The sequence below is a fragment of the Vanacampus margaritifer genome, chromosome 9 (genome assembly GCF_051991255.1).
Source record: "Vanacampus margaritifer isolate UIUO_Vmar chromosome 9, RoL_Vmar_1.0, whole genome shotgun sequence".
Classification (NCBI taxonomy): Eukaryota; Metazoa; Chordata; class Actinopteri; order Syngnathiformes; family Syngnathidae; genus Vanacampus; species Vanacampus margaritifer.
In genome coordinates, this window is record NC_135440.1 from 2,961,376 (window position 1) to 2,988,548 (window position 27,173).

Sequence of the window (27,173 nt, forward strand, 5' to 3'; positions counted from 1 at the left end):
TCACTATTTAAACATCATACACAATATATACACGGCTAAACTTGTGACTGGGATAAAAGTTAATTTTGCAGTTGATGTCACGCATCGTCATTCTCATTTTTTATTTATTTTTTATTTTTTCCTTGAGAGCTCAGTATTGTTCATTCGATTTGACATGTCATCATTGCTCTCCTTTTTTTTTTTTTTTTTATATATTTATATATATGTACATATATATATATATTTTTTTTTTGTATGTGGGTGAGTATGTGTATGTGCGTGTGTGTGTGCGTGCGAGTGTGTGTGTAATCATTAGTCCACCTAAAACCTATTAAAAAAAATCCCATACTAATAATATAATATAATAATAAATTGCCAAATGCAGAAACATCAATGTAAGTTATCACGATGTGGTGGCTCTTGCTAACAGGCAGAATTAAGTAACCAGAATTAGGTTAAACAATTCTATATTCATAGAGCATGTTTCTATAAATTTTGATATTTGGTTTTTATTTGAGGCAGATATTTTTTCCATTAAAATGTGATTTATGAGGAGGTTAGACCATTGGTCGATATTCAGAGTTTGTTTATTTTTCCAGTTAACAAGAATTGTTTTTTTTGCGATAGTAAGGGCTACAAGTGTAGATTGAAATTGTTTATGTGGTAAGTCAGTTGTTGTTAGGTCACCTAGCAAACACAAGTTTGGAGATAAAGGTATCCTACAGTCCAAAATAGCGGAAAGTTTTTCTAAGACTTTAGTCCAGAAATACATAACCGGAGTACATAACCATAAAGCATGAACATAAGTGTCTGTAGTGTTTTGTAAACATTAGAGACAAATGTCTGAGAGTCCCAGTTTCTTCTTCATATATTGAGTAATGTATGTTCTGTGAATAATTTTATATTGGATAAGTTGTAAATTTGTGTGTTTTGTCATTTTAAATGCGTTTTCACAAACTTGAATCCAAAAGTCAGATTCCGGTGCTATAGACAAGTCTGTCTCCCATTTCGAGATGGGTAAAGACATTTTATCAGTATATGAAAGTAACTTATATATTTTTGAAAGTTTTTTTGTTGTTGTCGGAGAAAGCTTGTTAATATCTTTAGCTAAAACAGGCGGTTGGAGTGTACCCCGAAGTGTTGGAATTTTTTTCTTTATCATATTTTTAACTTGTAGATAATGTAAAAAATTTCCGTTTTTTATTTTGTATTTTTGGAGCAAGGATGTACATGATATAAACATATTATCTGAGAAGAGATGGTGGAGATGTGTAATTCCTTTCTGCTCCCACACACCTAAATAAAACGGTTGGTTGTTAAGTTGAAAGTCGGGGTTATGCCATAGGGGAGAAAGCCCACAGGGCTCCACTTGGGCTTTTGTAATTTCTAGTGCCTTCCACCAGGCAGTCAGGGTGGCGGAAATCATTGGGTTTTTAAAACAATTATGTTGCTTAATCGATGTTGTAATAAAGAGTAAATCTAGAAGTCTGAGGTTATTACAAACCTTCTGTTCTAGTTCCAGCCAACAGTTAGTATCTCTGTTGGGTTGTACCCATAGAATGATATATTGTAGCTGGTTAGCTATATAGTAGTACATAAAGTTTGGTGCCTCTAGACCACCTTTGGATTTACTTTTCTGAAGAGTAGATAGACTAATCTTTGCTTTTTTTTATTCCAGTAAAATTTTGTAACGGCTGAGTACAACAACTGGAACCATTTAGCCGTAGGTTTAAATGGAATCATTGAGAAAAAATAGTTTATTTGGGGTAAAACTTTCATTTTAATGGTGGCTATTCGTCCTATTAGAGAAATAGGAAGATTATTCCAGCGCTCCAAGTCACTATAAATGTTATCCAGAAGTGGAGAAAAGTTTAAATGAATTAAATCAGTTAATTTAGGTGAGATTTTTATGCCTAAATATTTTAAATTACCTATAGGAAATGAGTAGTGTGGGTCCTGGCTTGCAGGGTTCCATGAATTTTCTGTAATAGGTAGAAGTGTTGATTTTGTCCAGTTAATAGAATAATCTGATAACTGTGAGAATTTAGTTATTAAATTAAATACTTCCCCTAATGAAGTAGCCGGCTTTTCTAGATAAAGTAAGATATCATCGGCATATAGATAAATTTTATGTTCTGTTACCCCAGAGTGAATTCCTTGACTCCTTCTTTCCTGGCGTATGGCTAATGCAAGTGGCTCAATAAATATTGCAAATAATAAAGGGGACAGTGGGCATCCCTGTCTTGTGCCTCTCTGTAAAGTAAAGCTCTGAGATATAATCCCATTAGTAGTAACTGTAGCTTTAGGAGAATCATATAATACTGATACCCAGTGGATAAATGATTTCCCAAAGCCAAATTTATTTAAAACAGCAAAGAGGAAGGACCAGTTAACTTTGTCGAAAGCTTTTTCTGCATCCAATGATATAATAACTGCCTTTTTATCATGCCGCTGTGACATGCTAATAAGGTTAAAGAGTCTCCTAATATTATTAGTAGAGTGACGATCTTTAATAAAACCTGTTTGGTCGCTATGAATGATTGTCGAGATTACTGTTTCTAGTCTAGATGTGAAAGCCATAGTGATAATTTTAATATCAGTGTTAATTAGTAAAATCGGACGATAACTTGATGGAAGGGTGGGGTCTTTTTCTGGCTTTAATAAAAGTTTAATTGCTGCTGTATTCATGTGTGGGGGTATGTAACCATTAGTTTTGATTTCTGTTACTACTCTTAAGAATAGTGGAGCAAGCATTAACCAGAAGTGCTTAAAAAATATAGCCGGATAACCATCCGGGCCCGGTGCTTTGCCATTAGGCATACTATCTAGAGCACTGTACAACTCGTTTATAGTAAGTGGCACATCTAACATGTCTTTATATTCAGTAGTTAACTGAGGTATATTTAAGCTACTGAGGAATGCCTCAATATGCTCAGGGCTAGGCTTGTTAGTTTTTGAGTATAGGTTGCGATAATAGTTATAAAAAAATTGATTAATTTCTTCTGGTGATTGTGTGCATTCACCAGCTGTCCCTTTAATAGCCGTTATAAGAGATTTTTCCCGATTGCGTTGAAGTTGGTTTGCAAGAAATTTACCTGATTTGTTATTATATTCAAAGTTGTTGTATCTGAATTGTTGTATTATAAATTCTGTCTTTTTAGTTAGCATATCGTCTAACTGTATTTTTGTATTTTGTAAGTCAGTCCATATTTGGTTATTTGGGTTTATTGCGTACTCATCCGTCAGTTGTTTAATTTTATCTTCCAAGTCTTTTTCAAATTTTTGCTCCTGTTTCTTTTTATAAGATGAATATGATATAATTTTACCTCTAATTACTGCTTTCCCAGCTTCCCAGAGAAGAGATGGGGATAGGTCTGGAGAATCATTTATTTCCCAAAAGTCTGCCCACTCTTTTCTTATAATTTTATCAAACTCTGCGTCGTTTAGCAGTGAGACGTTAAAACGCCATGTCGGTGGTGGTTTAAAGGTATAATCAACTTGTAGGGAAAGGGAGACTGGTGCATGGTCGCTAATAATAATAGGATGTATTTTTGTATCAGTTTTATCAGCAATAGAGTTATTTGTAAGAAAATAATCAATTCTTGAAAAAAGACCTGTGCACAGCGGAAAAGAAGGTAAATTCCTTCTTATTTGGGTTTTTAAGTCTCCAGCTGTCGACGAGGCCAAAATCATCCACATATTCCCCTATTACTTTAGTAGATTGTAATCGCCTTATACAAGTTGTATTATTAGAGCGGTCTATTAATGGATTTAAGACTGTGTTAAAGTCTTCTCCAATAATAATAGTAGAGTTCGCTGCTAAATCAAACAGCGTCATCGTCATTCTCAATATTAGTGCGTGCATGTGGGTGAAATCAGCTACCACGGGGAAAGTTGATGACTCTATCTATAAGGGCTGGGTGTCGACTCAGATTTGCAAAATCGATTTGATTCGATTCAGAAGGGTCCGATTAAATTTTTTCGATTCGATGTACGATTCACATTGATTTTCAATTTGGTTAATGATTTCATGCAGTACCGATTTTACTTTTATTTGGAAGACATTCCCAGAATTGTCACACCGCGGTGAGGTTGTCTCGTCTGGGCTTTTACTGTATGTCATTTCCTGTTTTATCTTGAAAATTCTGACTCTCCTTTCGTTTCAGGTCACTTGCCCTTCCTTATGTGGTGTCAGTGTCAACCCTGATTCCTGATTGTGTCCACCTGTTTCCCATTACCCTCATGTGTTAAATGGTCTGCATCTCCCCTGTCTTGTGCCAAAGTGTTTTCGTCAGAGTCACTCTCGCCAGTCACAGTCACAGTCACAGTCGTAGTCCTCATCCTTGTTGTCCTGTCTTCTGTGTGAACTTTTGTTTGTAACTTTGTATAGCCACAGTATAATTTTAGTTTAGGAGTGATTTTGTTTTGTTTGTAGATTAGACATCTTTCCTTTAGTTAGTGATGGCAAAATGAAGCCCCATAAAGCAGCCAAGCCCTGCAGGCAATACTTCACACACACGTCGGGGCTTCAAGATGATTCATTTCCTCGACTACGCCATCATGTGGACAGAAAAATGTATAACATGCTTGGTGCATGCAATAAAATGCTGGGGTGTAAATCATGCTCTGAATACCAAAAAATATATATTTGAAGAGTGTTTTAACATGAATTGTTCTGTGTTACTTTGTCTATGTTTGTGCTTATGCAACAAGTGAAAATGTGAAATAAGGAGGTAAAATAAAGTGCTTATTCATTTTTATTCTAAAACAATATTTTTTCCAAAGTTTTTGAACTCAGGCGGTTTCTTTTTTTGCAGAGAATTTCACCTGCTTTTGAAAAAACTCTTTCACATGGTACTGATGAAGCGTTTCTTTGCCGCTTTTATTTCAAACTACACTCAAACCTAGCGAATCATTTCCTGAATCAGTCACGTGGTACATCCGCTTCGCGGGGCTTCAAACGTCACCACGTACGTCATCAACACGCGGATCGACTCGCCGTTCATGAACCACTCATCTACATTAGTCGGCACACGCTTCAGGGATTCGACCCGAGAAGCACATCACTACCTTTAGTTTAACATTTTATTGCCTTTGTTTTTCCTTCTAAACGAGGAGTTTTATGTTTGATAAATATCTGCCTTGGTGGCAAACTCCTATCTCTGCGCCTGAGTCCTAAATCTGCCACACCTTGTCAGTACACTTTGGCCAGTATGGACCCAGCAGAGAGGGAGCAAATGACTGCAGCGCTGCGAGCTCAAGAAGACCGTCTCTACCAGCAAGAGACAGATTTCAGACAGCCATGGCAGCGCAAATGGGCCAGATCTCAGCACGGGTACGGGACCTTCTGAACCACCTGCGTCGCACCACTAACCCTCCTGCCGTGCCAGAGACCCAAGCAGCCACACCGGTTCCGCCCGTGTCGTATGCCGGGTCGGGAATCAAGCTAGCCTCCCCTGAGCGATTCTCTGGGGAGCCAGGACAATGCAAGGCATTTCTGACTGACTGTGACATTCATTTTGAGCACTCTCCCCAGGCCTTTCCCACGGATCGATCCCGGGTGGCCTTCATGATTTCTCACCTGACTGGGAGAGCCAGAGCCTGGGCCACGGCAGAGTAGGCACGCAATTCCCCACTCTGCGGCTTTGCAGGTAAGCAGCCTGAAACAAGGGAAAGACTCCGTGAGTGACTACGCCATCCGCTTCTGCACTCTCGCGACAGAGAGTGGCTGGAACTCCACAGCGATACTGTATATGACATTTTCCTCAAGGGCCTGACGACATCCATCCAAGAGCTGCTCGTCCCAGTTGATCTGCTTCCGGACTTGGATTCCATCATCGCCCTTACCATCCAGATGGATCATCGGCTACAGGAGGTTACGCAGAGCCGCAGTCACAGGGCAAGGACGATGGAGGGATCCCCGCTCTCCCAAGCATCAGGTGTGTCAGCTCCTCTCCGTTCCTCGTCAGTTCAGCGCCAACATGTTCCCTTGGGACCAGAGGAGGAGCCCATGCAACTGGGCAGAGCGCAGCTATCGCAGGAGGAGAGACAGCCCTGACAGCTGGAAGGTCGGTGCTTTTACTGCGGGAACCAAGATCACCTTGTGTCCGCCTTCCCAGCCAAAAGGACCAAAGCGCTGAGTCAAGTTACGACTTCAGAGTCGGTCCCACGAAAACTCACACCAGTGAAAATCATTCACCGCACCACTTCCTCAGACCTCCATGCCCTGATAGCCCCAAAATCATTCACCGCACCACTTCCTCAGACCTCCATGCCCTGATAGACTCTGGGGTAGATGAGAGCCTGATAGACTGGAGGCTTGTGAGACATTTTAGTGCCAAGACTGAGCTGCTGATTAAGCCCATTAAGGCTAGGGCACTAAATGGTAGTGACTTATTCACCATTACACACATCACAGAACCCATCGAGCTCCATGTTGGCAAAAATAAGGAGCACCTAATTTAGTCTCCCTCACAGACTCTGGTCCTGGGTCACCCATGGTTGCGTGAACACAACCCCCTTGTGAACTGGTTGACTGGTGAAGTTCTGGGATGGGGAAAGAATTGTGTGAGCCATTGGGTTAGTTCGCCAATTCAGGAAGCAGACATTACAACTGTTAATCATATTTCTGTTAATTCCCTCACAGACTCTGAATACCGAGATCTGATCATCGTGCCTCCTTGCTATCATCACCTCCTGGGGGTATTCAACAAGACCAAAGCCATGTCGGTCCCACCGCATCGTGCCTATGATTGTGCCATAGAGCTGATTCCAGGTTCCACCATTCCCAAGGGCCGCCTATATTCTGTTTCAGGACCAGAGAAGGCGGCCCTGAAGGCTGGACTAATTCATCCTTCGTAATCACCAACAGGAGCGAGAGAGCAATGATGAGGACATGTTGAATCGGTAAAATTACCAAATGAACAATACTGAGCTCTCTTTCAAAAAAAAAAAGGATCAGGGAGGGGAATGAATGGAAAACGGGGTTTAACACACCTAGTGGCCATTACGAGTACCCAGTCATGCTCTTCGGTCTCACTAATGCTCCTGCTGTTTTCCAGGCCATGATTAATGATGTGTTGACAGACTTTCTGGACCAATTTGTGTATGTTTATTTAGACTACATACTTATATACTCGTCAGACCTAGCCACGCATCAAATCAAGGTTCTTCAATGACTGCTCAAGAACAAACTTTATGTCAAGGCAGAGAAAAGTATTTTTCAGCCAAAACCATCTCCTTCCTGGGCTTTGTCATAGCCCCTGGGAATGTACAGATGGATCAGGCTAAAAGTAGCGCCGTGAGGGAGTGGCCCACAGCTGTTGGCCGCAAGAAGGTTCAGCAATTCCTTGGATTTGCTAACTTTTACAACTGCTTCATAATAGCTGCGCCTCTGAATGCCCTCACCTCTCCTCTGGTGAGGTACAGCTGGTCCCCGGAGGCGGAAGCCGCGTTCCAAGCTCTCAAACAACGCTTTGTCACAGCACCAATCCTCATAATGCCAGATCCACAGCGGCAATTTGTTGTGGAAGTGGACGCTTCCAATGAGGGGATCACACCGCAGTGAGGTTGGGACTTCTATAGGGATCAGCCTGGGACGTTGGGGGTGGGGGGGGGTTACTGTCACACCACAGTGAGGTTGTCCCCTCTGGGCTTTTACTGTCTTGTCATTTCCTGTTTTATCTTGAAATTTCTGACTCTCCTTTTGTTTCAGGTCACTTGCCCTTCCTCATGTGGTGTTCCTGATTGTGGTCTGTTAAATGGTCTGCGTCTCCCCTGTCTTGTGCCAAAGTGTTTTCGTCACAGTTGTAGTCCTCAGCCTTGTTGTCCTGTCTTCTGTGTGAATTTTTGTTTGTAACTTTGTATAGCCACAGTATAGTTTTAGTTTAGGAGTGATTTTGTTTTGTTTGTAGATTAGACCTCCTACCTTTTGGAGCGCCTTTAGTTTAAGATTTTATAGCCTTTGTTTTTCCCTCTAAACGAGGAGTTTTATGTTTAATAAATATCTGCCTTGGCGGCAAACTCCTATCTCTGAGCCTGAGACCTAAATCTGCCACGCCTTGTCAATAAGTACCAATGTTGCAAATAGTAGAAACGTCTTTCTCTTACTTGGAGCATTAGTAAAAAAATAGATGATATAAAGATTTATAATTGAATCCAATGTAGTTACATTAATCATGTATATTTTATTGAACATGACTTGATCAAAACAATAAATAATAATTGCAATTAATTACAACTACAGCGCTATGTAAATAAAGTGGGAAAAACACTCTGGCAAATCACGACATTTACATTCCTGTGACGTTTTTTATGCTAAGGTTTCAGTGGTTAAAAAATAAATAAAAACTAATTGACATAAGAGACACAGTCATAGTGCATAATTATGCATCCACATTTTGTGTTTTTATGTCCAATTTCTTACCTTACTTCTTTTGGGGGGTATTTGTGTTCAGTCGTCTAATGTACAGTTTAATTACTGTCACATGCATGCACTGCATAATGTGGCGGTAATGTATGGAGAGAAATTTGTGTCTTTTTTTCCCTAATCAAATAAAAAAGGGATTTGCAATCCCCAAAAATTATATCAAAAAGGGTATTTGCAACCTCAAATAAATTTCAATCAAACAAAAAAGGGATTTCAAATTTTTGTATTTGTATTTTTTTTTTTTTAACGTTTGCAAGCAAGTTTTTTTAGGTTTTGTTTGCAACTCGTGACTTTTGGTTGCAATTATGTTTTTTGGTTGCGGATCTGTTTTTTGGTTGCAAATCTTTTTTTTTTTTTTCTTGTGTGTGAGCGGCGTCCTCCACTCAATCGATGATAGAAGCCTTTTCATTGGTCAGCTTGGAAGCCGCTGCGACAACGTTCATTGGTCAGCTAGGAATGGGGTGTGACTCTTCCTGGCTCATTCAACAGGCGCCGCCAGCATCAAGGTGAATATTGCTTCTTTTTTCCCCTTTTCTCTTTTAGTTATATCTTATATTTATCTAAAAGCAACCCTTGATCTATCGTTTATCCGGTGCTTTGGTCTAACCATTACAATTAGCGTAATCACTCACTCGGCATTGCTTAGCAATGCTAGCTAGCTAGTCTGATACCTGACTCATTCATGAAGCTATGTTGTTGGCAGTCAAAAAGCACAAATTATATGGCTCACTGGGACAGCTGTTAGTATGGATTTTTTTTGTTTTTTACTCATAAAGAAACCTTTGCATTCGCTTCATATACAAGCAGGACTGGGAGATGACCTTATTTACAGTAGCTGCTTCTCCTACATCTTGTATTTTTGTATATATATATTTTGTATATATGCGACCTGGCCGTTCAGACTGCGGTTGCATTGCAAAAATTCATATACGTATCTGATCTAGGAACACATATGAAAAAATCCGAATTGAGCCATTCAGATTGACATAAAAAAGACAGATACAGGTCGCATTTGGGCAAAAAAATCAGATCTGGGTCCTATTTGCCTGCAGTGTGTCTTTTTATCTGATTACAGATTGCTCTTGTTTTGGTTCTGAATGTGGAGATGAATTCAGCTGCTAATCAGTGGAGGGGCAGATCAGATTCCAGGGGGGATACAGGGCCAGGGTAGCAAGTTTTCAAAAATAACAACATTATATAAACAATGTGTAACTACTTGCATGCTTGTTTGGTTTTACCATGTTTAATAATTTTAAAATATATATATATATATATATATATATATTTAAAGTGTTCCTTGCATCTTTCTATTTTTATGTATGTGGCCCCCAGAGGAAAAATGTGGACACCCCTGCTGTACAAGAAACAGTCATGGCAGTTGTATTGGTGGGAAAAGTGTCCATAACCAGAGGTAATTTGTATGCGAGTGTCAGAGCATTATGCAACTGATTGTCTGTACAAAAAAAAAAAAAGGTGCTAAGTTTCTAAAATCGTTTTAGACATATTTTAGATTGTTCTATATGTTTTATGGTAGTATGCAGCATCTGCATGTAAATAATTGTAACCTTTTTTTTTTATTTCTATAACATCCTTTTCTTTCTTTTAAATGTAGGGTGGAACCGCTATGAAGAGACCTTTGGGGTGTAACCTGTCAGCACTACAGTTTACTCCATGGATTGGAGGAACATGGCTTGATTAAAAACAAGTTCCAATTTCAAGTACTTTAAAACAAATTATTCCATCACAAACAAGCTCTGGTAAGACACCACCATTTTTACGACATCTCTTTGCATTAATGTCACAACATAGCATGCGCACACTGGAAGCGGCCATGCTATTCCCATTTGACTTTTTACATGACATTCGTTTGAATGTGCAAAAAGTGTATTCCACCCCAGTGAATTCAGATTCTGTTGTTTTATTCTGATGGAGGTGTTCATATGAAACATTTTCATTCTAGTCGTAATACATGGCTCCATTATATCCTGGCTAATGAAGTAATTTACATAAAGGTTTAGATGAAGAATTTAATTATTCTTATTATATATATATATATACAGTCAAGCCAGAAATGATTCGCACCCCTGGCAAATTTTGTTGTAAAGTTACTTGCATTCAACCAGCATTTTTTACGATTGGAAATGACACAGGTCTCCAGGAAGATAATAGGATGTTGTACAATAGGCATCTTTGTGGGGAAAAAAATATTCTTCAGCCTTTATATATATTCAAACAGAAAGTGGCACATCCCAAATTATTCTTACCTTTCTCAAAAATCAATAGAAAGGCCTTTATTGGCTATTACAACAAATGACACATCCTATAGTTGCTGATCAGCTTTTTGCATGACTCGGCTTATATTTTTGCCCATTCATCTTTAGTGATGAGCTCTTCTTGTCATTGCACTGATTTTTAGTTCCCTCCACAGATTTTCAACTGAATTCAAGTCTGGATTCTCTGGGCAAAACGTTAATATTTTTGTCTGCAAACCGTTTCTTAACCACTGTGTGTTTTGGGATTTTGTCATGCTAAAATGTCCACATATTCACAATTTGCCGAGGGGTGTGAATAATTATATATACACTACTCCAAAAAGTTAGGGATAGTTGGCTTTCAGGTGAAATTTATGTAAAATGTAAAAAGTTCACACTACTGTGATATCAATACATGAATGTAGGACATTGAGTGGTTCCACCACACTGAAATCCCTCTCTAAGTAGAAGGATGCACTGGTGATTTCCTCATCTCGAACAATTGATTGAAACAAAAGTTAACAACAATGGTGGGTACCCCACAACCAGAAATTTCAATGTCTCAATAAATCATCATGTGCCCTTGAGCATCAATTACAGCTTGACAACAACTTCTCATGCTGTTCACAAGTCGACTCATTGTCTGCTGAGACATGGCATCCCACTCTTCTAAAAGGTCATTGAGGCTTTAGGGTGCAGAGTTTCCAGCCTCTACACGCCGACTCTGCTGATCCCACAGCTTTTCAATAGGATTCACGAAAATGCAGGCCATTCCATTTGAGGTACACCAGTCTCCAACAGCCGTTCCCTGATGATGCCACCTCTATGACCCGGAGCATTGTCGTTTGTGAATTTTGCCGTTAAACTCCTTGTTAGAGAACAGCAATTTGTGCAAAAAGTACTGAAACATTTGACAGGTGAACATGTGCATTCAAAAGGTCACATTAAGTTCACCTGTAAAGGTGTGAATGCATTTTAGGCTCGTCCTGAAATTTCACCCAAAAGCCAAATATCTCAAACTTTTTGTGAGTAGTGTATATAATTTAGTGTAAAACATCGTCCAAGATTTTTCTTTTTTATACAACATGATAACTTCCGACCTTTTGACAGATGCTAATTTTGGGAAAAGAAAGTATAATATTATGACCTTTTTAATCTTTATATCAGTCTATTTTCTTTTTCTTTGAGTTACTGTAGCTTTCATGAATTAATATGACATTCCAGATCCATCAATCTGAAATGCCCCTCCCTTTGGACGATGGCAGTGAACAGTGCACGGGTTCATCATATGCGCCATCCAATGCTCTTTGTTAGAGGAACGAATTGCTGCACTACAGCAAATAAATCCAACCTCTTATTCCTTAAAATCTGGTCAGGATATCTTCTTGCAGGCTCTCAATGGTGCGGTCTAGTGGGCAATCAAGGAAGTTGCAGATTGGTCTAAATAGACATTGCATTTGTTTATGTCACAGATGAAAATAAATTATTGTGCCAAGCAGTTTGTCCATCCATCCATCCATCCATTTTCTTTACCGCTTGTCCTCACAAGGGTCGCGGGGTTGCTGGAGCCTATCCCAGCTGGCTTCGGGCAGTAGGCGGGGTACACCCTGAACTGGTTGCCAGTCAATTGCAGGGCACACAGAGACGAACAATCATACTCACAATCACACCTATGGACAATTTGGAGTGTCCAATCAACCTGCCATGCATGTTTTTGGAATGTGGGAGGAAACCGGAGTACCCGGAGAAAACCCACGCAAGCACGGGGAGAACATGCAAACTCCACCCAGGAAGGCCGAAGCCCGGACTTGATCTCATGTCCTCAGCACTGGGAGGCAGACGTGCTAACCAGTCAGCCACCATGCCGCCCCCAAGCAGTTTGTCTTTTATAAAAAAAAAATTCATTAAAAAACTGCATATGAATTTTCCACAATTTTCCCATCAACAATAAAGCCTTTTGCAGTTCAGGTTAAAACAGTATGCGGAACAGACAGATGCTTGTGGGTCTGTACCACCTCAGGAACGGAGGAGGCTCCTCCATTTTCATCTTCTGGTTTCACATCTTCAATAGTAAAGAAAATATAAGTAGCTTATGAGTGACAAACATACAAAGTATTTTTTTTGTTTTTAATCACATAAGATGTGTTTGACATGTGATTCGTAGAGTAAACAAACAAGCAATAAACTATTTAACAATCACAGATTAAAGTTATTACAAAATCTTTTAATTCTCAACTATCACAAATTTAATCTCTACTTCAAAGATCCAAGATGTAGGGGAAGCAGCTACTGTAAATACATTCGACTCACAGTACAGCTTGTATGTGAAGCGAATGCAAAGACTTCTTTATGAGTAAAAACAAACAAACAAAACTTCATACTAACAGCCATCCCAGTGAGTGTATTTGTAGCGTTTCGATTTGCCAACAACATAGCTTCATTAATGAGTCAGGTATCAGACTATCAGAGCTAGCTAGCTAGCATGGCTAAGCAATGCTGAGTGAGTGATTACGCTAATTGTAATGGTTAGACCAAAGCACCGGATAAACGTCAGATCAAGGGTTGCTTTTAGATAAATATAAGATTATAACTAAAACAGAAAAGTGAGAAAAAAATAGCAATATTTATCTTGATGCTGGTGGCGACTGTAGAATGAGCCAGGAAGAGTCAGACGGGCATTGTCACACCCCCATTCCTAGCTGACCAATGAACCTTGTCGCAGCGGCTTCCAAGCTGACCAATGAAAAGGCTTCTATCATCGGTTGAGCGGAGGACCCCGCCCACACAAGACAGAAAAAAGATTTGCAACCCAAAAACAGATTTGCAACCAAAAAACAGATCCGCAACCAAAAAATTGATTTACAACCAAAAAACTGATTTGCAACCAAAAGTCATGAGTTGCAAACAAAACCTAAAAACTTGCTTGCAAAAGTTTTTTAAAAATACAATCCATTAATTTTGTTTGCAATTTTTTGTTTTGTTTTGTTTTTTGCAAATGTTTTTTTTATTTGAAATCCCTTTTTTGTTTGATTAAAATTTGAGGTTGCAAATCCCCTTTTTGTTTGATATAATTTTTTATTATTATTGCAAATCCCTTTTTTGTTTGATTGCAAATAATCATAATCAAGGCCTAATCTGTACTTGGTCCTGCACTCGCTCGTGACTTCTAACTATTTTGTTGACATTGGGATTCTTAACTACATTGTTGCAATATGCCTGGCGGAAAAAGAGCTGATGTGACTAAGGTAAGGAGATAAAATCTTCTCTTGCAAAAGTCAAAGAAATGGTCACCGAAATACTTGAAATGAAATAGAGCATCGAGCCACTTCTGCAGGAAATTCAGCAGTTGAAGAAAGAGACACAAGAAAAAGATCGACGCATTGTTACCTTGGAACAAAAAGTGGATGATATGGAACATAATCTTCGAATCAACGATATGTTAGTTACAGGTATCAAGATTAAACCGCGCTGTGGCTCTCGGGCGAGAGCACAAGTGCAGTTAATTCTGACCAAGCTTCAGCGAACGAGACTGTCGAACAGCAAGTGGCAACTCAATTCAGAGATTTGGGATTAATTGTGGATCCAGCGCACATTCAGATGTGCTTTTTGCTTCCAACTGGGGGGACAAGATCACCAGCAGTTCTGATCAGGTTTGTTGACAGGAGAGAAATAGCTACTAGCTTAAAGGTAAACATGTTTACGTCAATAAAAATCTCACAAAATGAAATGCTGACATTGCCAGAAGGGCGCCACAATTGAGAAAAAATGGATTTATCGAGAACACATGGACAAAAGACTGTCGGATCTTCATCCAAACAAACGAAGACTCATCTTCTCAGAAGAAAATACGGATCGTGAAAAGAGTGGAATAATTGGAAAAAAATTGAAAAAGAAATTCGTTTGAGAGACAATAATTGCTATCAGTAACTCACATAATTAAATTGTGGATTATGTCTTACCAAAATGAAATTATTGTAACGTATTACTAATTAACCCAAAACTGGACCTGTCATGATTTGAATAATGTAAATACAGCATATGATTACTTGCTGACACTGCCAAGGTTAACTCGTTTGTTGTTAACTTGTTTATACACCTGCGTTGATAACATGTATTGCGTTCCTGTAAGAATGTAAACATTGTCTGGCTCTATTTCTGGTTGGACATGTGTTGTAACATGCAAGGCTGTCGTGATAAGGTTGTATTGTGGCTGCAATGTATCTGCTGTAAATAGTTACAATGGGGTTGGTGAACATGGTCCCGGGATGCGGCTCGCGGGGGGTACTCTGCCGGGTGGGCTGGCCTTGGTGAGATCTAAGCATCATCTAAGCATCATCGGATATTGGCAACAGTGGTGTCAGAATGGAGTGAACGCTGCTGTGGACTCAATGGGCAGAATGCAAGCCGATCTACTCTTCTGGAAGCCACCACGTGTGAAAGCTGATCCAAGGTCAGCAAAGACGCTACTGGTAAATGAGCTTGCGCTCGCCTTGGCTGCTTGCCTTGTTGGGTGGGCCTGTTGGTGGCGTCCGGGAATTGATTTACCAATTCCAAATGATTGGTACTAGCTGCAACTTACACACAGACATTAATCAAGATGAACTGTGCGAGGAGTGTGCAGACTTAAGTCTGGGATTGATAACGATATGAATCAATGTATATGACTGATGCGTATAGTAATAATCAATGGGGACGGGTTACTAATAAGCCATGGCTTCTACCCGTCAGCCCTTCTTTCGAAAGTCAGTGTTGCGAATTATATTATGTAATACCTGTAATAATGTGTTCGAAAGGGGAAAAATGAATAAAACAAAACAAAAAAACAAACAAAATTTTGACAAAAATTAATCTGCGTAGTAATGCACCTAAAGCACCTGCCAACAGCGATAAGAAGAAGAAGTCAAACATTACTGCCAGTGGCCTTCTTCATAGCCATAGGTATATATGCTAAAAAAAAAGAAAAAAAAGGGGGGGGGGGCGCTAATGGACCAAAAGTATTTGACAACCATCAAATGGAAGTAAAAGAAGTAGTCCATAGTCTTGTGTAAGTTATAGTGCAGTACGACTTATTTACTATTTAGAGCAGCAAGATGAACAGTAAACAATCGGGATTCTACTTTTACCTCCAATGTGGCGCAGAATTTTAGTTAAGATAAGCCATTTAAAGTTACTGCAAAAAGAAAAGCTTTTCCATAGTGCATCTGTCTAAACAGTATGTGTTTGCATGTGTGAGGATAATAAGGAAATTTCATGAGTTTTTGGTAATTGACACCATTTTAAAAATTGGTTGTTAAGGAGCCTTTTGCAATCTTACCCTGTTGAAACCAGATGATGATTGGCAATATAACTTTATTTGGCTTATTTGACAATTGTTTCAGTAGCATTTTGAACATTTTGAGGCATAATTCAGTGTATGAAGCCATTCTAAAATGTATTTAATGACCCACAAACCTTTGCCAATTTCACTGTATGTTTGGAGGAGACAGTAAATGAGTACGGTATGATGCACTCATAAAGTTTTTGTATTTGTATGTTTGTAAATGTCATTCATTGTAGAAGGAATGCCAAGTTTACACATTTGACATTAAAATATCAAAGATAAGTAATCCATCTTTAAATAGTGTCAAATTGTTTGAAGAGGTTATTTTGCCTGGAAATTGCTGATTTTAGAAATGAGGATCAACCAATTTTGAAAAAAAAAAAAGATGATAGTGGTTTTCCAATTGTGTCATTGGCGATAAATCCCAAGGAATTTCTCAGAAGTCATCAGCGTTTCTTCCCATTCTGGACCTAGATTGTGCAATGTTGCAATACTGTACACTATGAGTAATAAAAAATAATAATAATATAAATAATAAGACAAATATGATACATAAAGCATACAAATAGCCAGGGGGCCCATGTAGGCTTGTTTATAATATATCCAAACCACACCAAAAGGAGTTTTGTGGTTTTGACTTGCTTGACAGTAGTTGATTTACTGACTCGGGCCGTTCTTTTCAAAGCTTTTTAAAATATGGGCTAGTATACACATAAAGACGATCAGGATATTTTTGTCCCAATGTTGACCCTTCCGACCAAGGTCGTCAAATGTCTGACTTGCCTGAGCTTATGTCTAAATTATTCACACTCAAAGGTGTGTTATAACTTACTAATTTCCAAACCAGCTATGATGAGGTCTGTTTTTTTTTGTTTTTTTACAATGCCAAAGCAGCTATTGCTATTAAACACTTAATTGCAGCATAGTGTGCCGGCATGCAATTTATTTCATTTTCTCGCCGTCCACGCACATGTAATGTGCTGACACTTTGCCCCCACTGGCGCATCATCACCGCAGCGCAAACGGGGCGTGTCATCAGGGCAGTAAATTGAGCAGCAGTCGAATGCATGTTTGAGAGCGAGCAAGTGGGTAGTAATAAGCATGTGGAGAAAAACTAAATAAATAATAAACTTTTATACAAAATACCATACTCATTTACTGTCTCCTCCAAACATACAGTGAAATTGGTCGTTGTTGCAAAATCAAATGTATGCAACTATGTACACAAAACACATTGTTGTGCGCTCAAAACACTGTTTCATAGCAGGAAATTTGACGCGTAAATTCCCAGCTTGCCGAGTGGCATTGTGTACACATTAATATAAGAATGATGTTTTTAATGCCATTGTTAGATTTTACTTATATCCCAGTAGTAGTGCTTTTATTTTATCAATGTTCACTGAATGATGGTATATATCATATACTTGACAAAATCCGCTAATCTTAAATGTTGTTTTTTTAGGGATGTGCGTTCATAATCTTGGGTCAGCTATGTCTACTTTACAAGTGTCAGTGAATTAATAGAGTTACTGAAGCCGCATATTGGTAAAATAAGCACTCGTCATTGTTTGTTAAATGATGCATCAGCAGAGATGTTGTAGACTGCAGTTAACCTCGGCAGGCAGATGTCAAGTGTATGAACACATAAACACATGAAAACATGCAACAAAACTGTGAAGTGTTTGTAGGCCACATTTGAATTTGTACTTGTAGGTTGGGAACACACAAGGTTACTATATTTGAGATGACACATGGTTAATAAATTACAGACGATGAGACATGATCTCGTACAAAGAAAATAACCAACCTTGACAGCAGACTGGTGGGGGTCGATCCATCTGTAGCCTCTCTCCAAGCCGACAGGTCAGAATCTCACTGCCTACCAAGGTGAAGCCTGGCAGGCACGAGTACCGAATAATGTCCCCTGTGAGGTCATTTACACACACACGCACACAGGTCACAGGTGCGTGAAGGCAGGAAAAAAATTAATAAAAGAACCATCCATCTGTCACAACACACTAGCACATGCCTCCTTCTCACCACCAGGACAGTCATCACAAACATATTTTATAATGAAGATTGACATCCATGCTTCATGCACTAAATACAAAGTGACTAGCAATTTGACTTCCACTTCACCACACCTACACAGCCCTCCAATTAATATAGATGACCAGATAAAAAATTAAAAGAAAAATACATGAAAAAATAACAGCAATGGTCTTGACACAACATTTCAAGAACTGAGGAAAAATGAAAACACGTGCAGAGCAGAATGAGACAAACCTATTTCAAAGTGGTTGTCATCAGTTAGAACGGTAGCATTGGCAACAGGAGTGGGTGGCTGACATGTTCTCAGTTGATATGCTGAAGAGGAGGGGACACTCATTAAAAACAAATCTTGATTAGATCATTAATTGCCACCTTTCACTGTTCATGATCATCAAAATCCAATCACTAATTTAGCTGAGATGAGGGACATTTTATTAACTAAGTTCTGTGCAAAATGTTTTTTCATTAGTAGACAAAATATGCATAAGAAATTATTTATCATACCATGCCTGAAAGAAAGCAAAAAGTAAATAATGACTAACTCAGATTTTTAAAATTGTGGTTGTTAAAGCCCATATCCCACTAAGGGGCAAACATTTGCGATGCTAACGAATGTTTGTTTAAGGTCACAGCGTTTCCTAAACGTTCTCAAAACCATCTAAAATTGGTTTACCTGAAAAGTCTAATCACAAATGTTTGCTAACCTGGCAATAGCCAGATTGTTATTGTGATTCACTGAAGGGAGTTCTCCACAATATCAATCTGGAACTTCTCCACTGTGATTTGCTCAGGAAAGGCGGGACATTCTGTACAATACTTTGAGGTGATTGGACGATGCGGCATCTTTGTCATCTTCGTTCTCGTTGTTGGGGGGAGCCCGAACATCTTTACCAGATAAAAGTGCACAAAGCGACTCTCGTTCAACATTCAACAAGGAAACGGTGAGTAATTCTGCAAGAACAGAATTGCAGCGTCCACGTTAGGTTAGTTTGTTTCCCACGGTGTCCGCACTCCGCGCTTCCTGGTATCGTGTGTCACAGTTATATATCCCGCCCCCAAACGCAATGTCGCTCTGTGATTGGTCCGAACAACTGGGTGAAAATCAACGGACAAGATGTATTGTCCGGAGTTTGTGAACTCACAAATACGGCGAGAATTCATCTTGCAGAGCAAGGTTAATCCGTGGGATACAGACTTAAACAATCACAATTTTTAAATATTTTTAAAATGTTCCTTGCGACAAGAAAGACCATTAAGACTGTTTAGGAAACCACTAAGACTGTTTAGGAAATGCTGCGACCTTGAGCAAACCCTGACAAGAAATCAACATTCGCTAGCGTCACAAACATTCATCCCTCAGTGGGATACGGGCTTAGGATAATAAGAACATATTGGGTCTCCCACACTCATTTTTTTAATGAACTCTATAGATAAGATCTAATTAGTAAGAGACATTTTTTTTCATCCATTTTCTTAACCGCTTGTCCTCACAAGGGTCGCGGGGGGCGCTGGAGCCTATCCCAGCTGGCTTTGGGCAGTAGGCGGGGTACACCCTGAACTGGTTGCCAACTAATCGCAGGGCAGAGGGTCAAACAAGGTCTTGAATTTGTGGTATGAAAGGGAGACCTACCGTGATAATTCAGCACAAAGAAGCCACTGGTACTGAAGTCACTGTGGAACTTGATGAGGATTTGATTGGCGGTGGTAGATATGCCTTCCTGCACCGAGCTACCACTGAATTGACCAATTTGAGGTGAGGTTTGGTCGGGTCCATCCCTGCAAAGTGAGCGAGAATGTGATGCACCCACATTACGTGGACATTTTAAAGGGAAAGAGACAAGGCATAAGAAAATGGCACCAATTTTGCCTGAAGTCTTTTAATGGGGTACTGCACGAATGTTATTTAAGACCTCAAGGTCATGTGCCTTCAGCAGCTTGAACCGGACGGAGGTAAAAAGGAAGCCAGCTTGTTGACGACCTATGCTAGTAGTGCTTGTTTTGTTCTCGTTTATCTCCGGGGGGAAAAACATGCCGCGTAAACACAGCTATTATGGAACTTGCAGAAGCCACTCCAGACACTACGACCGTCCACATATGGGCCATGCATGCATGCTCTTACGCTGCCTTTATAGTATTTTAATTTTTGGGCGTTTGGCACTACCCCGACTGCCGGACGACAATAATGAATGCCGAGGAAAAATGCCAAAATGGTATTGCCACTGTTGTTCGGACCTGTCTTGCTTATCACCTGATTTTTAAATTTTTTTTGCCTTTTGTATTGATGTGACATGTATGAAAATTTATCTGGAGGGCCTTTTCTGAATGAAGGAAACAAGTTTATAAGCGGGAAGAATATGGTCATTGAAAGAATTGAGTTATAGCGAGTTTTGTTGGTTGTGCCCAAGAATTTCAGCGTAGAATTGCGATCGCTACACACACAAAAAAGCAATAAAAATGTACCCCCTAGCTAGACTCATGAATATTAAGTGTGGTGACATATATCTTGCGGTACCCCATTCAAAGTATTGAGCAGAAGTGGGTCAACAACGAACTAAATATTGTAGCAACCAGTTCGGTTCACATGCTCTGTCTGACTCCGACCCAGATTATGATTTTTATTCAGATTCTGATCTTGATTTTTCTGATAGTTTTCCTACCCCTACCCTACCTAGTCAGTTTTTGTCACATTTTTCTTTTGATGAACCCCTTCAAACCACGCGTGAACCCTACCCATCCGAGGTTCCAGTTCCACTCGTCAGTCCACTTCGCTTTCCAAGTCACGTCCTCCCACATCACTTTGTTCTGCACCACGCTCCTCACTTGAAGACTCAGACTTAAAATAATATGATTTTGATTATGATTTTGATGAAGTAATTGAGTCCCCTGATTATGGTTTGAGTGCACGAGAGATTTTTCCCCATTTTTTGTCACCCCGTTCCTCGCCCTCGTGTGCACATTATAGCCCCACGTCACTTTGATCCCAGCCATCCTCTTCACCTCATTTTCCCTTGCCCTCACCTAGTCTTGTTCGGTCTAGTCACGTCCCCCCTGCCTTGGCATCATCGGTTCCTAGTGTGTCTAGTGCTCCCCAAACCCTTGGTTGGGAGGTTGATGTGATTCAGCTCCAAGCTGAAGGAGGCAAAGAACAAGTCAACCGCGAGCTGAGCTGCAGGCCCTGGCTGCTTCGCCTGTGCCACTGCAGCCCCAAGTCACAGACTCTCATCTGCTGCAGCCCCCAGTCACGGAACCACGTCTGCTGCAGCCTCCAGTCATGGAACCTCGTCTGCTGCAGCCTCAAGCCCCCGTCTCAGCTCCACGTCAGCCTCAAGTCCCCGACCTGGCTCCACGGCAGCCTCAAGTGCCCGTCCCGCCCCTGGATTCATCGCCTCAGCCACTGCCACCCCTTGCTTCACCGCCTCGGCCACGCCATGTCTCATAGCCTCAATCGCTGCAGCATCAAGTCTCCAAGCCTCAATCGCTCTGACAGCCCAGGACCCCTGTTCCGACAGCGCCAATTCTGAGGCCGTCTTCGGATCCTCTTCCGGCGGCGCACGCCCTGCGGCCGCCTTCAGGTCCCCTTCCCGTGGCACAAGGCCTGCGGCCGCTTTCAGATCCCCTTCCGGTGGCGCAATCCCTGCAGCCGCCTTATGCTCACGTTCCTGTTACGTAAGCCCTGTGGTCACCTTCTGCTCACGTTTCGGCTGCGCAAGCCCTGCGGCTGCCATCAGACCCCCTTCCGGCGGCGCAAGCCCTGCGGCCACATTCCGCTTTCCGTGCCAGGGGGGCGCGGACCCTGCCACGGCCGCCTTCTGCTCCAGTGTGGCATTTGGGACGCCCCTTCGGGATACCCTTCATCTGGCGTCCGGGACGCCCTTCTGAACGGCCTTGTCTGGCGTCCAGGACCTCCTGGTGGGTGGGCCATGTTCCCGCCTCCATGCCATCCTTCCGTCCGCCTCGGTTTTGGACTCTTTTGTTCTGGACTCTTTTGTTTTGGACTTTGTTGGGCCATACTGTTATGGTTTGGTTAGTTTTGATGCGTTGTCCTTTGTCATGATCTGGGTTTTGTTTGGTTTTCATTGTCATGTCTCCTTGTCATTGTGCTTGTCATACCGGTCTCCTTGTGTCTTACAATCAGCCCCCTCTGCCTCTTGTGTCATGTCCAGGTGTTTGTCATTGTCTCGTTAGTTTGCTCCTATTTAGTTCCCTCCTTTCCTGCATTCTTTGTTGGATCATTCGTTTGTGTCACAGAGTCTACGTCAGTTGTCCTGTCCTTGCACGTGTGTTTTGTTTGTTACTTTGCATATATTTTTTGGTCTTTTGTTAATTGAGAAGTTTGTCCACGCTCCTCGTTTGCATTTTGGTTGTTCTTTTGGAAATAAATCCCTTTTTTGTTGAACTCCTGCAAGCCAGCCTCGCTTCCCTGAATCCTGCATTTGGTTCCTCACCCCCCCCCCCCCCCCCCCACCCCCCAAACGGAACAGATGTAGTTGTTACGGCTGACAGTAATGGTGCCAAGCTCTCATTAAAGAGTTGTTGCTAGCTTGCCGCTTGGTCTGATTATTTATGCAATGTTACAATATTTAAAAAAAATAAAAAAATAATAATTAAATAAATTTACCGTTCACACTTGACACTTTATCAATAGCAATAGTAAATACATTCAATAGAGTGCTTGACAGAATATTTGAAATAAAATAAATCAGTTAAAAAGAAAACATTCTGAACTTAAAGGCATTCTGTGAGATGTAGGCAGAGGCTAAGCTAAGGTATGACATTAGATTTATTCCACAGTTCCTAGCATGTACTGTAAGGACATTTTCAGCACAAACATGTATTTTGAGCGCACAGGTATTGTTTTTGTAAGCCTACTCGCCAGATGCTCCTCTGCCAAATCAGAAGGAACTGCACCAATGAAGAAGGGTAATTTGTGTTGTTCGCTAAAGTTTGTTCAAATAAATTACTCAGTGCAACAAATGCAATGTTGTCATAGGGCTGTACATTTTTAGGTTCCCAAAAATGTGATTCATTTCAAAGAAGAATAATTTTTACAAATACAATAGAGACCTTTCAGAGGTTACTGCTCGGACCCAAATCCTCTTAATTTCCATCCATCCATCCATTTTCTTGGCCGCTTTTCCTCACTAGGGTCGCGGGGGTGCTGGAGCCTATCCCAGCTGGCTTCGGGCAGTAGGCGGGGTACACCCTGAACTGGTTGCCAGCCAATCGCAGGGCACACAGAGACGAACAACCACACTCACATTCACACCTAGGGACAATTTGGAGTGTTCAATTAACCTGCCATGCATGTTTTTGGAATGTGGGAGGAAACCGGAGTACCCGGTGAAAACCCACGCAAGCACGGGGAGAACATGCAAACTCCACCCAGGAAGGCCGAAGCCCAGACTCGATCTCACGTCCTCTGCACTGGGAGGCGGACGTGCTAACCAGTCAGCCACCGTGCTGCCCTCCTCTTAATTTATTTTTTAAAAAAAAATTAAACAATAGGGACCTCGCAGCAGTCACTGCTCGGGCCCTCATAATTCTACAGATGAAATAGGGACCTTGCAGCAGTCGTTGCTTTGGCCCTAATTATCCCTACTGCAAGCTCTGTGGGGAGGAAGAGGAGGAGTTGTTGCATTTGTTTTATTTTTGTTCGTATGTTGCCATGTTCTGGAGGATGGTTCAAATTTGGTTGAATACAATTGCTGTTATTTTTTAAATCATCCTTATGAAAATTATGTTGTGTTTTTGAAAATAACTATATACCTTTTTTTAACACTATTACTGTTGGGTAAAATGTTGTTTTTTTTAAACATCAAGTTTATGTTTTAAAACATTTTAAAAATAAGATTTTTTTGAGTGTTTATTGTTTCTTGCTAATTGTTTGTTCTGTTGTCATCGTGGTTGTTGGGATGGTGATTATAACAATGATGGTGGTTATAATGATAATGATGAAGATGCGAATGATGATGATGAGAATGTTTGTGTGAATGAAAGGTGATTGTTGTGTGTCTTGTGAAGGTTGGGGGATAAAACCTGTTTTTTCTGTTTATGAATATAGGGGGGTGTCTTTGTGAACAGGTATAATTTGTGGAATAAATAAAGGGGAAAAAACTGTAATACACATTACACTTATGAATTTGAGTCCAACCAACCATGTTTGCAACATAGGTCAGAGGTCATCACTCAAAGACACTCAAAATTCCAACGAAAATAACATTTTTCACCAAGCCAAGAATAGGTCAAAATGTCACATAATTGTTTTCATAAGCTCTAAGCAGTGATTGTTTCAGCAGGTTTTGCAGTGCTATTTCTATTTATAGAACATTAAATGAGAGCGAGAGAGATAAGGATAATGTGAGAGGACTTACCACACAGTGATGTAGTCATAGATTGGCTCAGTATTGATAATAGAAAAATTGATGTAGATGCCATAACCAGGAGATACTCTGACAGTCCACATGCAGTCCTGGAAGTGGGGGTATTCAGCTGGGTGCGCAGGAGAGTAAATTGTGCCATTCATTGATGTTACATTCCCACCACAGAGAGCTGCAAGTACAAGAACAATGCATTTGTTTGTTTTTTGTCAAATTGTCAACAGTGTTGATTAAATAACCATAGCAGCAGGTAATTGGGCTACCAAGGAGGAACTGAGTATAGTAAGCAGTTTTCAGAAATCCACTGCATGGGATGGCTGCTACTGGTTGTTGTGAACATGATAACAGAGTGGTTCGGAAATTAAAACTTTCCTGTCATAGTCTGACAGAACAAATATGTAAAACATTTACAAACTGGGACTTATTACACACAAAACATATAAACTGTACAGAAGACAGAAAAGTTGCTGCTTTCACACAGTTTTTTTTGGTTAAGTGTAGAGCTGGGATTCGCCAGTCACTTTTAGTCAGAATCCACAGAAGCGGGACATTTTTGTGTCTGTATTCATCCAGCCTATACATATAGCTGCACTGAGATAAGTAGATGCATGGAGATATCAGAGCAACATATTAAAAAACGGTTTTAACACAATAGGTGGGCATTTGGAGTAGGTCCAAAACCATGGGTTTAATCTGTCACATTTGGATAAACCATACTGTATCTGCAATTTTTCAATAAATGACACTTTAGTGAATTAGCTGTTGGTGCACGTGTCAAGGCTAAATAATGGCATGTTTCATAAGCAAAACAAGGCCTATTTCATATACATTGCCGGCGTGCCACCTTTGCACTGCAAAGAATAAAGATATGTGTCTATGTGAATATCCTGCAAATATTTAAAGACACAGAATATGGAAAGTATCAGTCAACATCTTCAGATTAAAAGAGGTTGCTCTGGTGGAAGTCTGTTTTTATTCATGCACTATCACATCTATTTTTTTATGACTACATTTACGAGGTATACATTTACAAGTGCACTTTTTCTGAAAAGTTTTCACTTGAGTTTGTATGGTGTCAGTTGAGGCTGTCAAGATTTCCAGATGGATGAGGAAATTGATGTCAACTTAAAATAAGTTATTGATCTTAAGTCATTTTAGACAGGTTCATACGGTATATAGAGCCACTCTGATCTGTGTGTTGTACATAGATATATCAATGTAAACACTGACTTTGTTGTATTTGCACACTTTTTTTGGATATACCATTTCAGAATGCTAGCATTGATTTGCATTAATTTTCCAAATGTACTGATTTGAATTATTTTCAATAATAGTGTGGCCCACTTGAGATTAAATTGGTGTGAATGTGGCCCCTGAACTCAAATGAATTTGAGACCCCTGTCGTCAACTAAACAATCACATAGTACTGATCTTCCGACTATTGAAATTTGCAGGTTGATTTTAACTCCCTCATCCTGCATTAGTAACTCGCACATACGATAGCAAGGGAGAACGCGTTTACCCCCATCCTCCTTAAACCACCAAACTATGTTGTAAACCTTAAATGTAATTGTGTATTTCATGGGATCACTTAAGATGATTAGGGAAAGTCATAAGATATCAACCCTTGACAACATATGTGGAGTGAGTCACCTTGAAATGTACTCTTGATTGGCCTTGCAATAAAGACTTGCAAATAGTTCATATATCATTTTAATGGGCTATATCAGTTTATAGTGCAATAAACATGTGCTTTGTGGGTGGTAAAATTGTATGAGATGCCTGAGTGTGCAGAAGAAAAAGTCAAGACGACAAGCAATCTGTGATTGCAGTTGGTAATGACAACAAAAAGAGTGCTTGCCAATCACCTTCACAGCGAGGTATAGGGTAATTCCAGTTTCTGCTGACTCCATGCAGACAAGTGAGTGAAGGCTCCCCAAGTAAAGTATAACCCGGGAGGCACTCAAAAGTAATGGTCCTCCCCACACTGTAGTCTTGGCCGATCACTACACCATTACAGAATGGACGTGGATCTGGGCATCTTTGTAGCTCATACGCTGTTAAAGAAAATGTCAAATTCAAGATATGGTCAAAATATAGTCACAGGCAGAAAAGAGGATCAAACAGTCCATAATTTAATTGTGCCACATATTGTCAAGGATAAAAAGCACCAGACTGCACTGTAAGAGATAACATGGACAATTTTGTTGAAATCTAATTTTAATTTGGTATTATTAGGGATTGGGCACAAACTTGGACAATTTTGTTGAAATCTAATTTTAATTTGGTATTATTAGGGATTGGGCACAAAGTGGCAGTCCACATAATTACTGACAATCTGAAACGGTAGGTTGCATATAATTTTTGCTAATTTATTTTTTTCTACAAGTGACTCATGCAATAAATACATTGAAAACAAGCATGTGAAACATTTTGTAAATATACATTTTATTGTTACTAAACATGTGGTTAAGAATGTGACCTGTGACTTAATGGCCCAGTAGTTTGACTCCTGATCAGCATGGAGCAAGGCCCAGGAAGAAAGAAAGAAAGAAAAAAAAAAAAAAAAAAGCATGGAGCAAGGCGCAAGGGTTGGGAAAAAAAAGTTGACCAAGTCGGTGGGGGTCAACCACAAAAATTGGTTGACGCAAAAATGTGTCGAAGCTGTTTTAAAAAAAAAAAAAAAAAACATACTTGCGCCACCTGGAAGTTGCCGTAACCAATATTTCATGTTTCTGCATGAACACTTATTGCTGACGTACTCT

General features: G+C 40.2%; 1 protein-coding gene across 2 annotated transcripts in view; it reads right to left on the reverse strand.

Moving 5' to 3' along the window:
• Nucleotides 1-27,173, reverse strand: part of LOC144057714 (CUB and sushi domain-containing protein 3-like) — a 566,138-nt gene that overhangs the window by 172,472 nt on the left and 366,493 nt on the right. For both annotated transcript variants that reach the window (XM_077575584.1, XM_077575583.1), the window contains exons 42-46: nucleotides 26,277-26,465; nucleotides 24,403-24,580; nucleotides 19,662-19,807; nucleotides 18,266-18,346; nucleotides 17,787-17,903 (exon numbers count right to left, since the gene is read on the reverse strand). In XM_077575584.1, the coding sequence (XP_077431710.1) occupies nucleotides 17,787-17,903; nucleotides 18,266-18,346; nucleotides 19,662-19,807; nucleotides 24,403-24,580; nucleotides 26,277-26,465 (711 nt within the window). The remainder of the gene's footprint in view (nucleotides 1-17,786; nucleotides 17,904-18,265; nucleotides 18,347-19,661; nucleotides 19,808-24,402; nucleotides 24,581-26,276; nucleotides 26,466-27,173) is intronic.